General features: G+C 41.5%; 2 protein-coding genes across 2 annotated transcripts in view; one reads left to right on the plus strand and one right to left on the minus strand.

Annotated features, from left to right (window-relative positions):
• The window catches only part of LOC143207498 (ubiquitin-conjugating enzyme E2 R2), a 49,364-nt gene that overhangs the window by 23,279 nt on the left and 12,115 nt on the right, over positions 1 to 13,970 (minus strand). Inside the window, exon 2 of the mRNA XM_076421054.1 lies at positions 2,704 to 2,790. Within this exon, the coding sequence (XP_076277169.1) occupies positions 2,704 to 2,790 (87 nt within the window). The remainder of the gene's footprint in view (positions 1 to 2,703; positions 2,791 to 13,970) is intronic.
• Positions 10,440 to 10,979, plus strand: LOC143207500 (microsomal glutathione S-transferase 1-like). The gene is made up of 2 exons (XM_076421057.1): positions 10,440 to 10,576; positions 10,659 to 10,979. Exons 1-2 carry the CDS (start codon positions 10,451 to 10,453, stop codon positions 10,977 to 10,979), a joined length of 447 nt encoding a protein of 148 aa, XP_076277172.1. The 5' UTR covers positions 10,440 to 10,450.

The following is a 13,970-nucleotide window of genomic DNA, read 5'->3' on the forward strand; positions in this document are numbered from 1 at the left end:
GTTATTCCCGTTAACCGTGACGTGTTAGTCTAGTCTCATCCCTTCCAACAAGTGACTGGACATGGATGTCCAACGAGCTTTGGACGGTCATTGACTCTTTCGTACCCGCGCTGAAGGGTCACATGGAGAGCGCTCTCGCTCGAGAGAGGTCGATATGCTTCGAAAACGAGATGCTTTCCGCGAAAATCATTCCCGAACAACCCCAACCCCGTTCGTTTCGGTAACTACCCTCTTGTGCCCCCTATTACTATCGCCATCTCGTCGCTACTCGTACGCTCGAACGCTTTCAATAGTTCATTATTAGATTGCGGATTTGGCGCGTTCATAGGACAAACGTGTAGCTGGCATTTAAAAAGCGATAAAATTAGTGTAATTGCTTCAGAACACAGTTTGTTCCACAGCAAAATTAAAGAATGGAAAAAGCCTATACATCTACGCAAGAAGCGATTACCGAAATAATAATTTCAAGCGACGGGCTGGAACGTGGGACGAGAGATAATTAGGATAGTCCGGGACCGGTTCCGCTAAAATACAGGGCGGTAGAAATTATTTAAGGGGTTGTTCCGGGGTATTTAAATCAATCGAGCATCCCCCTGGCGCGTTCCGCTAAAAATTCCACCGGTTTTCCCCCGCGTTGTATTTACAAGCGCTGGGAGTAATAAATAACAAGATCCTCGATGCAGAGGCGGCCCTCCTCTACACCTTTCACTCGATTCGAATTTCGCTGGATGAAGCCGGGAGATAAGTGCTCGCTGGAGAATCGTCGGTAACGATATCACCGTGACGGCGATTGGCGTAAAACCAAGCGGATACGCTCGCATACGCGCGCAACACGCTTGCACAGGCTCGTGTCCCGATGATCCGAGAAAGCACGGGAATTAAAAAGTCCTCGAAAACCAGCGTCGATTTCGCGGCCCGCGCAGATTTCACCGCGCCGGTAAAGCCGTCAATTATCAAAATTACGGTCGCTTAATATCCCTCGAGACACGTGTACTCAGACGCGCGTTTTCATGGCGAAACAAGGAGACGCTGAGAAATAAAGCGAGACAGAGAGGAAGATAGCGAAGCTGTGTGTGCCGGAGGAGCAGGCCGCAGGTTTTGCGAGTCCCGACGCACACTGCTTCGAGTACACAAGCATTCGGGGAAAAAATCATAAATCTTAAACTAGCTGATTTTCATGTGAAGTACCTTCGTACTTTCTTAAACAAAATAGCAGGGACCATAATTGTTATAACCAAAAAGAAAATAAGCCATAAAATTAGAAGTATTTCATCGACTAAAATCGTATTGGTTACAGATAAGGATTAAGAAGTAACCGAAAATTGTTTTTTTAAGAAGATAAATTTATTTCGATCGCTCATAACAGTTATCAATGACAGAAGTTCATTTCGATCGTTCATAACAGTTATTGATGAAGGAAATTTGTAATTGTTATTATTAAATAGTACAACTTTCAAATGGTAGACAATCAATTATTTCATAAATTTTTTATTCGTAATATTAATTGCTACAATGAAAATTTATAATGTGACAAACAAAAACAGATTTTGTGTTGTTCTTATGGTCTGTTGATTTGTCGTGTTGTACGAAACCTTCTCAATGAATTTCACAGGCTTGCTCCATCCGAAAAAGGGTAGACAACTCAATAATTAAATAAGCAACCAAAATGAATTTTCGCATCAATAATTATTATGAACAAGTGAAAAGAAATTCGATCATCGATAACTGTTATGAGCGATCGAAATGAACTTCTCCCATCGATAACAGCTTTGAGCAATCGAAACAGTTTTTGTCATCGATAACAGTTATCGAAGAGGATTCAATTTTTTGGACACTAATAACCGTTATTTGTAACCAAAAAGTATAAAAATCGATATTTTTCATCATTTTGTTCGTCGAATTTTTTTCTTTATATTTTGTGTACATTATCTTAAATTTCAGTAATAATCAACTGTTTATTAATGATTTTTATCCTATAGAATTTTAAAATAACTGTTATTTTTGGTCCCTGCAAAATAAACATGTAAATCGAATGGTGCATAAATTTAAAATCAATTGCAAAATTTGCCACCGAACAGACAAACAAACAAACAAACAAACAAGAAAGCGAGCTAATAAAAACGTGGTAAAAATGCATTTCCATTCAAAGAACATTGAGATGACCTTGTTTCTTATCGAGTAAAAAGTATTTTCAATTTCAACGAAACAATTGTACTCGGTACTTCTCTTAAAAAAAATCGTAGAAAAAATATTTTTCCAATTAAAAAGTTTTATAACACTTTAACACACTCAGTAAATTATAGAATAGTAAATTTCAAGTCTCAATTCAAGTCGTAAATTACAATCTATGTTTTTTTTATGAATCTTTTCAGGATAGAAAAAATGTGTAGATCGCACACATTAAAGTTTTGTTTTTTCCCCATTGGACGAAACACTGCGACGACACGAAAGCTACAAAACGGAGGGCGAGGGACAAAGAGAGCCCCCGAGAAAGCGAAAGGGAGAGGAAAGAGAGAGTGACGCGAGAGAGCCAGCAGGGAGAGAAAGAGAGAAAGAGAGAAAGATGATGCGATGAGGGAGCACAGTGAGACAGTGAGAGAGAGAGAGAGATTGGAAAGGGACGAGAGGTGGACGAGGGCGAGGCGCAGGGTGAAACGTGAAAAGGGGATGAAGGGAGGATCGATAATTCCCGTATTTACTCACCTCGTACACGTTCGGGTGCCAAACTTTCGTCATAAACCGAATGCTCGGTGGACTATATGGATAATCCGGCGGGAACTTCATATGTGCCTGGAAAAGAAGAACGTGCGCGTTAGAATCGGATTGATAATCGTGTTGGCGGCGCTTCTCGGAACTAGCAGTACCGCGGGAGAAACTATTATACAATTGGCAACAAAAAATATTGGCACTGCTAACTCTTAATTGCGTATGTAATTTATAGCTTCATAATTGAACGGTATGCGTTATTGAACTGATTTGAATAACATTTTATGTAACGATTATGTCTAATCTAATAGCTGTAACCATGTTATTCGATGGATGTTGGACAATTATTCTACACCAGTGCCTAGCAGATATAATGGCTGCTCTGTGCAATATAAAAATTCTCTGTATCAATTGCAAGAAATGAGAGTACGTACTGTGCCAACACTTTTGTTCGCGGCTGTATGTAGAACGACTTGGTTGCGAATCTTTTGAAGCAGCTCGACAATGTTCGGAAGACAATTGCCGGTTGCTTGTGCAACCGAAACGCGATTTACCAAGCGGTGAATTTTGTTAGAGCAAGGAGTGGATTTCTATAGCGAGAAGTAGATACATATGTGGTTTCTGTAGTACAATTCGATCTGCTTTGCATGCGGAAACGGTCGGTGCGTGGAACAGATCGGCAGAGCGCGACCGGTGGTATAGAAACCAGCTGCGCGGTTCCTGAAGCGTCCACGGACTTCATATTGCTCCCGAAATGACTTCTGAACTGTTCTTCAGAAAATGATGAAACTCTTTCCGATCGACTCTACTTCGTTACGAATACAATTGCGTGGATGTGGTCAGAGTTCGTTCCAATTTAAATATGAAACAAACAAAGTGACGGTGTATGGATGACGTCGAATACAATGGAGAAACGTTTAAGCAATTTTTTTGAACTAATTAGTCCCGATGTGTCAAGTTTTAATGTCAACGAATTCAATCGATTTCGGTCACTGACCGGGAAATTCGATCTGGCGTGGTCGTTGATCTGTGATCACAATGGTCAGTGACCACCAATGACCAACCATACACTTGATATATCGTCAGGGAACTACGGAGAGTATTCAAGATAAAATATGTTTAAGAATCGTTAAAGTTCTACCGGTTTGTTTGGTCACTGTCCAAGGAATTCTATCGAGTTTGGTCACTGATCACGATCTCCTCGGAGACTGAAGTAAACCAAAAAGTGGCTGATACATTAACGAAAGTGTACTCGGCTACGAAAATCAATTAGACGGTATGAAAACGCGTTTCATACTGATCCGGGTTTCGCCGGTTCGCTGCAGGATGAATCCATTTCGCGGAGAGCTTGTACACAAGGGTCGTCCCGACGCTAGCTGGCAGACTTTCGTCGATGGTTCGCCGACGGGACGCTATATTGATCGCAACCTGGTCATGGCCCAAATATCCACCTCGTCCTCCGGGATAGCGCGTCCCAGAATTAACTTACTTTCCATCGCGAGACCGAGACCGCCGGTGTTTACGTTTACATTTCTGTCCGAGAACGATTCCCAGGTCTGGTCTCTCCACCAGAATTAATTAGAGGAGGGGAACACGGTGAATTTCGCGTTTCGACGGACGCGTCGCGTCGCGGTGCTCTCCCCTGTTCCCGGGACAGGGGAGAGCGTGTTTATATTTAATTGACAGCTCGGGAACAGCCCGGCTCTCTGTCCCGGTTCCAGCTTTCATCCCCGAGAACTTTTCGACCTGAAGAAAATGGAACGCGTGTAAGTACACTCGCTGGCCATGAAACATCGGACAACGCCGTCCGACGAGCTTGACGGAACTATGTATGTATATAGTCGTTTAGACTGTTGACCAGAAGACAGTGATAGACACCGAGCTATGTCAGATACGCAGAAACCGGTTCCGATTATAATTCGTACCGGTCTCTCCGACGCTGAAAGAAATCCGCCGTCGATCTGCGTGCGCAGAAAATTGGCGATTCCAACACGTTTATGCAAGTGAATTATTAAACTGCAACCGGAGTCTCTGACAATGAGACTCGCTCGAGACAATTGAATATTATCTAGGTCTGTTTCTTATACAAGTTAGCACATTGAGGGAGTCTGTTACCCTAAAAATAACCTTCAAAATCATCTATGCATATACATAATAATACTAAACGAGATTTCAAGATGGTTCTAGTTCGCTTTCGGTTCAGTTGAGTTCTCTGTTAAAAAGTGCTCAGCCAGAGACCATAAACTTGCCAAAAATGTGAGATAATGTAGACAATGTTTCCCGGACGAAAAATCAGCCGATTTCAATTCCCAGGATTATCGGCCACGGTGTTCTACGCGTTGCTCATTCGATTTAGGTGAGATACGGCAGAGATTCGCGCGGTATCTGAATATGGAATCAAGCTCGTTTCCACTCGGCTGCGGAGAGAAGACGGAGCATCGTGTTCCGGTTCACGATGCGGCATGGTGAAATCGATAACACTTATCAGTCGGTCGGTAATCTCGCATGACATCGGGGCGACAGGCATTCGCAGAACCGCAGGTAAGATCGATTATTCGTGCAATTACGCTGCATTTTCAACGTTTCCCGTATCAATAAGGACGGATCCGCGGGATTCCGTGTCACGTTCCCGGTCGGATCGATTCTCATTAGTTGTTTAACGGCACCGGGATCTCGTGCACGCACCGTTCGCGTCGAAAAGTCGCATGGTGTCGCGAAAGGTTACGCTTCTACAATCGATCGCATCCCTATTGGATTTTCAAAACACCAGAATAATTTCTTTAAAATATTATCAGGTCGTTCGGAAAGTGATTTCGTTTTCTTAGGTGAAAATGAAGCCAATTTTTTACCATTTAGAATAAGCTTTATGACATTATGATCTATGATCTCTTTCTGTTTCTTATTAGCAAAAATTTAATTATACAACGGCTCTTCGCGACTTTATGTAAAATCAAATTTGCACCGCATAAATGAAGGATGCCCCGCGCAAGCAATATTGTAATTCGTAATTTCCGTTAAAGCAAGCGAAGGTCAGCGTTGTTTCTCGGGGCGCGCGAATAGATTAAAAATGTAAAGCGACGCGTGAACAAATGAATAAAGAGCGAAGTGACGAGCGGAGGATAAACGTTAGAAATCACACTCGTGTCCGATAGTCGCAAGAGCAAACATCACCTTGTAACCTCATCATCCCAAAAAAATAAATACGCGTTTGTTACCCACATATTGCTGAATGCCAACTCATTCCAAACCCGATCCTACAAGTGGGGGCTCGGCCGGGATCGTTTTGAATTGGGAAACAGACAATATTGTGAAAAATAACGTGTAAAAGTTGTGAAGTTATATAGTAAGTGCAGTGAAAGTTGTCCTGCAAAAGTAGCAAGTTGAAAAAGAAAAGGATAACGGTAGGCATTTAGGATGGCACATCGACAAAACGGAGCGGAGGAAACGAGCAGTAGTGGGACAGACGAATTTGAAGATATGCCTGCCCAGACTGCCGTAAAAGGCGCACAAGCCAAGCCGACAGTTGCAGGGAAAAAAGCGACCGGCACACTCACAGAAGAAGAGATAGATCGAATGAAAGCAGATCAGTTGAAGGAAGAAATAAGGAAATTAAATTTGAACCCTGTGAGTAAAAAGGAAGATTTGAAGAACATGCTAAAGCGTCAATTAGAGATTAACACGGAGGTCGACGATGAAATAGCGGAAAGTAGCGGTCCAGACGAAAGCAGTGATGCATCGAGCGATGATGAAAGTGTGAAAAAGAAATGCAAAAATAAAGAAAGGACACGCACAAAACGCTCAACACGAAGGATTAAGTTTACGATAAAAGACGTTGACGAAAGCATGGCATATTTCACGCTAGTGGATACGGGCAGTGACGTACGCAAGTCTTATCCGGCAAGATCTTTTTCGCAAAATAGACAAAGTGAAATTACGCGAAGCATCGAGCACGCTTACGGGATTCGGTAACGCGCGAATTATCCCGATCGGACAGTTCGGCGCAAAACTGATTATAGACGACAGCGAGTACGAAACCGAAATGTTGGTAGTGCCATCAGAATCCATGACCGCGGAAGCGATATTAGGGCGAGACTTTTCAGCGCGAGTGGAACTGTGTATTAACAAAGGAGTAATAACAGTGAAAGGCGGCTAGTGACTGTTAACGATAGCAAAGTTGCGTGGAACACAGTGAAGTTAACAAGAAAGCAGACGGCGTAGGCAAGGAAGCTGCTGAATTACTAAGAATCAATTTCATAGAAAAGAACGTCCTGAATGCATAAAATCCGATCTAACTGGAGCGACTGTCAGCAATAATAAATGAAAACTTCTAGCGAAGTTTCTACCATGTCCTCTCGTTTTTTCCCCCGGAAATGGATAAAATGCGTATTCGCGATTAACCGTGCACGTCCATTCGACGTGAGAACAACAATGGGGGGACATTTTTGTCCGTTTCATACATTTCGGAAAAGCTAGGAGACACTTGCGAACAGAGCACACGGCAGTGCACACACTTGCACACCGCGTCGAGCGGGCGTGTGCATTCGATTCTGTTCAATAATGCAACGGTCTCGAGCGCGTGTCGCCGGGGAACTGTTACCTTGACAATACCATGACGGACGGTAGAAAAAACGCGTGGTCGGTTGTCGTTTCGGCCCGACCGGTGACCATCGGATACGAATAAGACTAAAGATCTCCGTGTCGCGACGCCAATGTCGCTCGCGTAAATATTGGCACCGGATAGGAGGAAGCGATTTCCTTCGGCCTCGTCGTCACGATATCCGAAACAGGGTCGTTCACTCGACGCGGATTTCGAGCCGCGTGCAGCCTGCGGATGACCCACAAATTTTCGCGACCTATTTCGGCGACCCGACTCCAGCTGCTACGTCCCTGAGATACCGGGTCGTGATCTAGGTAATGTCGCGACCCGCCGGTGACCGTGCCTGATTCCCAAGGATTCCCACGGTGACCTAAATCGGGAAGAAGATGGACTACTACAAGCTTGTTTGCTCCGGAGCTCGTTTAACTGGATTTTCCGTCAGGAATGCTCCCTGCAGTTTGACACTTATCGACTCGCGTTTTCGCAGACTCGTGATGAAGATTCTGAACAGCGTCTAACAACTATGTATTAGATGATTGCATAAGTTCGTTTCTACAATTAGAAAAGAATGGTGACTATATAATTTTTCTTTCTACACTCCACTGCGCAGTACAGCTATCCGACATCTACGAAAATCGGGCACGAACTTGTGAAATTATGTAATATTTCATTAATTTTACAGCCGTTGTACGCTGACTTTATATTAGCTAACTGTGGTAGTTCAGAACAGCTTCTAACGCAGAACACCTTTTAATCGGAATCCCTTTACGCAGTTCGAAATAGTTATTTTCGTTATTTCCGAGTCCCGGTTGGACTGGAAAGGTATGCGAAAGGTGGAACAATGTTTTCAACTATTAACGGCGCTGCGGTTTCGCGGGTACAACGACGGGAAACAGAGTATCTGGCACATCGAAATCCCCGGGTGATTGCAGACCTCGTTGTACGAACGAGAAAAAGAAAAGAGATTGAGGAGAGAGGAAGAGAAAGATTGAAAACACGTCTGCCTCCGCGATTCGAGGGGTGGACTCGGCCTAAATGAGAGGAAGGAATCTACATACGAGAGAGAACCGGGGTCCGGGGTATAACAATAGGGGCCACGAGATGAGCCGACCTTCAGGACGCATCCCAGAAGCCGCGAAAGGGAGTCGTTCCTCTCTTCGCGGGAATCATTTCTGCATTATTCATCTGTGAATCGCTTAACCCCTTGCCCTGCGATTTCCTACGCAGCTGCCGTGATTAAAACCTCTCTGTCTTCGATAGCGAAATCGTTATTTATAGAAAGTAACACGAATCTATTGAAATTTTACAGTAACGAGTGCCGTTCATGCTCGGCGAATTCTGAAGGAGATACTCGTGGAGAGTGTCGTTATCAGTCGATTTTATAAGGCCAGAGGTGAACGGCGTTCCGGGTATCGAAGTGGTCTATGCTTTGATTTTGAACAGTCCACGGTGGCGTAGGTGGTTCATGGGAAATAATTATATTTCTGATCAAAATCGTATAAATATAAACATATCGTTGGTCTACTCAATCTATCGTGACTGTACGTTTCAATGGAAAGCACCTTTACGAATCAATGTTTGACGGGCGAAAAAGAAAAATTTGCGCAAGCTCTAAGAATTTGCGAAATGCGGTCGCGCTGAAGGAGCACAATGGCCGTGCTAAATTATTTCGATTTTTCGGCGGCCGGTAAAGATTGCAGGGAGCGAAAATGTGGTTCGAGCATATTCGCGAGCGTGTGTCTGTGCGCGAGTCTGCGAAGCTGAAAATAACTCGATTCTTTTTCACGAGAGAGGCACGCGTTCAGCAGCACCTCTGCTTCTATCCTCTAGCCAGCCAGCCAGCCAGCCAGCCAGCGAAAACTTTTGTCGGACGGTTTTCTTGGTTACTCGACGGGATTAACTTCTACTCGAGAATGCCCCGTTACCGGGCTGTGTTATCGCGATCAAACGCTATCCGCGATACAGTTCCGTTAATAATAGCTCTGTCTGCAAGACGAGCGTCGGCCACCGCTGCTGCTGCGATCAAGTTCACCGTTGCACGCCGAACGATATCGATCAATTTATTGCCTAGGTTTCATTTTAGCCGGGTTGAGCAACCGTCGGCAAACAAATAGCGCGTTTCCTGGTTCCGTTCCTCTACACTGCCCGAGAAGGACCCATTTAACACTTTGCCTGGACGAGATCTCTACCGATAATCTTCCGTATGTCTGTATCGAACAACCATTCAATTTTCTTTGCACCTGGACTTTTCTTTCACAACCCTATTTTTCGTGTGTGGGAAAATATGAAGCGAGACGTGCGGTATCGATCACTTTAAAAAGAGAAATTTAGGGCGACTAGAAATACAATCAGTGTTAAGCAGTAAATCAAGCTTCATTCAATATACGATCGAACAAATATGCTCGACTAAATCCTGAATTATAAATCCAATTACTGGGACAGGTTTGATAATTCTATACATGGTGGACTGTGTACTCTCGTGTAAAATACAGTGAATTTTACATAACTTCCGGTACATTGCATTCGCAGAAAAATCGTTCGAAACTACCGGGTCTAGAAGCTATAGTCCAAATGTGTTAAAACTTGCAAGACATCGTGCAGAAAAGTTTGATCGCTTTCTATTTACGTTAAATTATTGCGAGAACTGGTTGTAGCAATGAGTGACCGTGATCGCGCTGGCGCGAAACAGAGATTCAGTTATCCAGGGTAAACAATTTCCTGGCGAGCGAAAATATAATCATGTAAATTTCATTAATAATAATAAAATATATTTATCAAATGTAATTATTAAATATGTTTAAGAATCACTCAATTGAATTATTTTATAACTCATGGATTAACTTAAATGTAACTCTGTGTAATTGTACTGTGTACAGTGCAGAATATAAAGGGTGGAGCACCATTCAATGTCGAAACGATAGTTTCGAAACGAGTTTCGAAACCATAACAACTATATATGTATTGATACACCCGGAGTACACATGCCTGGAGTCTGGAGTGGGATGAATGATTAATTCAACGATGTTATAATCAGCATTTTTTTTTTATCACTTGTTGTATCATCGCCTATAACACATATATAAAGAGGACTCACATTACTAATGTCAGTATATCGTCGAACGTGCAGTACACAACATCGGCAGAGACATGGCTGTGAACATGTTTGGGATCGAGCCGGAAGTTTTCCGGATTTTCAGCTATTGGACTGCAATAGTTTTTTTTAAAATGGTAGCAGTGATATTCATGACTATCCGTTACAGATTTTTAAAGATGGTAAGTTCCTTTATATTAAACATTGATTTCGACTTGTTTACCATGTGTACGAACAAATGAAATCACGTGATTCTTTTTGTAGATCTTTCTGAATCCTGATGATCCTCCTTATGTGAAAGGAGGAAAAGTTACGCCAGATCCAGATATCGATCGTGTGCGCAGATGCCATTTGAATGATCTAGAAAATATTCCACCTTGGTTCATAGTAACCTTTTTGTGGTTGACTACAAATCCATCTGCCCAGTTGGCTGGAATTTTAATCAGGACTTTTGTGATTTCGAGGATTGTTCACACATTTTCGTACGCTGTGGTCTCTAAGCAACCACACAGATTAGTCTCTTACGCAGTTGGCCTCACCGTTACAGTGTTCCAAGCACTTTGTATTTTAATATATTACTCCTAATCATTATTGTTTAGGAAATAGCATTCGTGTTCTACTGTGTACACTGTTACTTGTTGTTTAACGAGGATATCATTGAATGGGCTAATTTTTGTTATTATATGTATAGATTTTAAGATTGTTTTTCTATACAAGATGCCCGCCAGTATATTTCTAACGAATTGTATTCTTATACCTAAATGCAATCATTGAATTTATAATAAACATATTTGTATAATACTTAGCATTCAATATATTTGTAAACCTTATTACCTAATTGTATATAACTCGCTTACCCAATTACACAGTTCAACAAATTTCAACTCTTTTTTTGTATTTCGATTCCCACTATGCGATTCTTATAGAGTTTTCTGCGCTGATTCCGAATCTGTCCTTAATTTTTCTCCTATGCGCACAGTTTTTGAGGAACGGCTTTGAAAAAAAAATATATTTTTCAACTTTGAACAAATATTGTGATGTTGTTATAAAAGATATTGAATTGTTCTTTACAGCAAAAGATTCACTAGACTTTCCCGAATACAGTGATATCCAATATTAATACATTATGATTGTTTGAACATGTTTAAACAATCATTAAATACAGAGTGACACCACTTTTGCACCAATTTTTGCGGATATTTTTGAATTTATCTAAAAAAATAAGGGTTCAGCGGAAAATCGAACTATACCACGCGACAGAGCAGACTTTTATCTTGAGGAATCACCCTTTCAAGTTTGAGTGGTCGACGTTTTTTTCGAACCAGAAAGCAAAATATCTTTGCCCGACATGAGTTACCGCCAGTGGCGCTTACCACTAGAACAGGCGTTCCACGGGATACGGAGCGGCGAACGCCGTGTGAACATGCGTAAACAATCATAATGTATTAATATTGGATATCACTGTATTCGGGAAAGTCTACAGGATCTTTTGCCGCAAAGAACAATTCAATATCTTTTATAATAACATCACAATATTTGGTCATAGTTGAAAAATATGTCTTTTTTTAAAACTCAATTTTCTCAAAAACTCTACGTCTAGGAGAAAAAGAAGTTTCACTTCAAAAATTAAAGACAGATTTGGAATCAGCGCGAAAAACTCTATAAGAATCGTATAGCGGGAATCGAAATACTTTTTGGCTGTTGGACAGTGTTATCAGTGGGATTCGATAAGAATTGAGAATCGCCTTAAGGAAAACAATGTATTTCTTAAATAATATTTAAAGATGCATTTAAGTGGAAATTAGAGTTCGCCTTATCTGTTCCATACAGATAGAACATATCTACTACAGTCGGTCACAAAAATATTGGGGCACTCCTAAAATAGACGATAACTTTTTTAACCTTCCGTCACTGACGCGCGGACTCGCATTCCGCAGCGTATTTTGTTTTTAATTGACAGAGAATGGGTGAACTTTACGGCCCTTTCCGTCTTATACTCTATGCCACGAGAGAACAGACTTTTGTAACGACCAAGTTTTCGTTCTTCACTGCGAATCTTCGCCCTAATTGGTTCAAGAAAATGGGGAGCGGATAGTGGAGTTAGAGATGATAGGCTCGCTGCGCCCCCACCATCTAGATCAGCTCAAGAGGCTGCGCAGAATGAGTTCGTTCTCTCGTGAGATAGAGTATAGCTATTCTTCGAGGGAGGTATAAAAATGATCTGTACCAAATTAACAGTTGTACGTGCGTTTTTGTGGCTGCCACAATAGATTGCGGAGTGCGAGTCCGCAGCCAGTAAGAATTACAGCTTTTTCTGGGTTTACGCTACGGTCAATTTACATGATGTCTGTTTTTTTAGAAGGTTTCATAGTGCATTCTTATCGAATTTATTGCTTTACGACCCAAGTATGGCTGGAGAACGACAGCGGATTTGAAATAGCATAGGCCCTCCAGGGGACCCGTAATTTTCATAAAATAAACAATAAACATACTCTTTGATTATACATTTATATCTTGATTATTTCATTTAAACAATAAATTTAATATTGTGATTCCCTATTTGTATGAAAAATGGTATGCGGAGCCACAGTCCGCAGCCAATAACGGTACACAAAAACGGAGCCACTGACGGAAGGTTCATATTGAACTACATGCAATTTGAACTTTTTTGGAAAGCAAGAGCAATTAGTTTACTACAGGATGTGAAAAGAAGTTTTTTCAAAAACTGCAACAGGCATTGAGACATTTAAGAATCCTTAGATTTATTGCAGTTACAGGCCGAAAATCGTGAAAATTGCAATTTCCACCATCTTTAAACGTTTGTAGTTCATTGCAACCGTCGACCGATTGTGACGAAATTTTCAGAATATGTTTAATTGACACAGATCTACAAAACGTATTTTTAAAATTTTCAATATAGGCCCACATCAAAAAGTTGTGAACTGCAACTTTTAGCATTTTTTCTACAATTCCGATCTATTGCAATTTCGTTCCAATATTTTTGTGATCGATTGAACATCGAATTAATAAGTACAAAAATGCAATCATTTCTCATTTCATCACGTTTTTCCTAGTCACCGAGGTTCTTCATTCATACTACAAACACTTTTGCATATCGGAAATGATTGACAAGGGCAGGACCCCAAGTGTCCGACTTCGATTTTGACTATTTTTTGTGAGATGATGGTATATGGACCCCAATTATGTATGCAAATATTAGGTGTAGTTACTCAATAGTTTTAAAGATATAAACAATTAAAGTTTTATACCCGGTTGATATACCATGATTTGAGTTGTAGTTTTCGAAATTCCATTAGCCGTGTAGCAGGTTGCCTGAAATTCAATTGTTTATATCGGTTATACCGGAACAGGTATCAGGTTAACCGGAAAGTTCCGTCCGTTTTTTTTACAAAAAGGAGAGCTTTATTTAAGAAACAAAATGAAAAAGTACATTAAACAAGATATTGTCCATCGTTAGCGATGACTTCTCCCCATCTTTCGAGCAGCAAGCGAATTCCGCGATGAAAGAATGAGTCATCTTTGGAGGTTATCCAGTCAGAGATCCATTGTTCGACA

This window comes from Lasioglossum baleicum, chromosome 3 (genome assembly GCF_051020765.1).
Source record: "Lasioglossum baleicum chromosome 3, iyLasBale1, whole genome shotgun sequence".
Lineage (NCBI taxonomy): Eukaryota > Metazoa > Arthropoda > Insecta > Hymenoptera > Halictidae > Lasioglossum > Lasioglossum baleicum.

Excerpts from the sequence above, each read along its gene's own strand:
- LOC143207500 (XM_076421057.1), top strand. The coding sequence starts at position 10,451 with ATGGCTGTGAACATGTTTGGGATCGAGCCGGAAGTTTTCCGGATTTTC. Across the intron at positions 10,577-10,658 it reads GTTACAGATTTTTAAAGATG|ATCTTTCTGAATCCTGATGA; the intron begins GTAAGTTCCTTT and ends TTCTTTTTGTAG.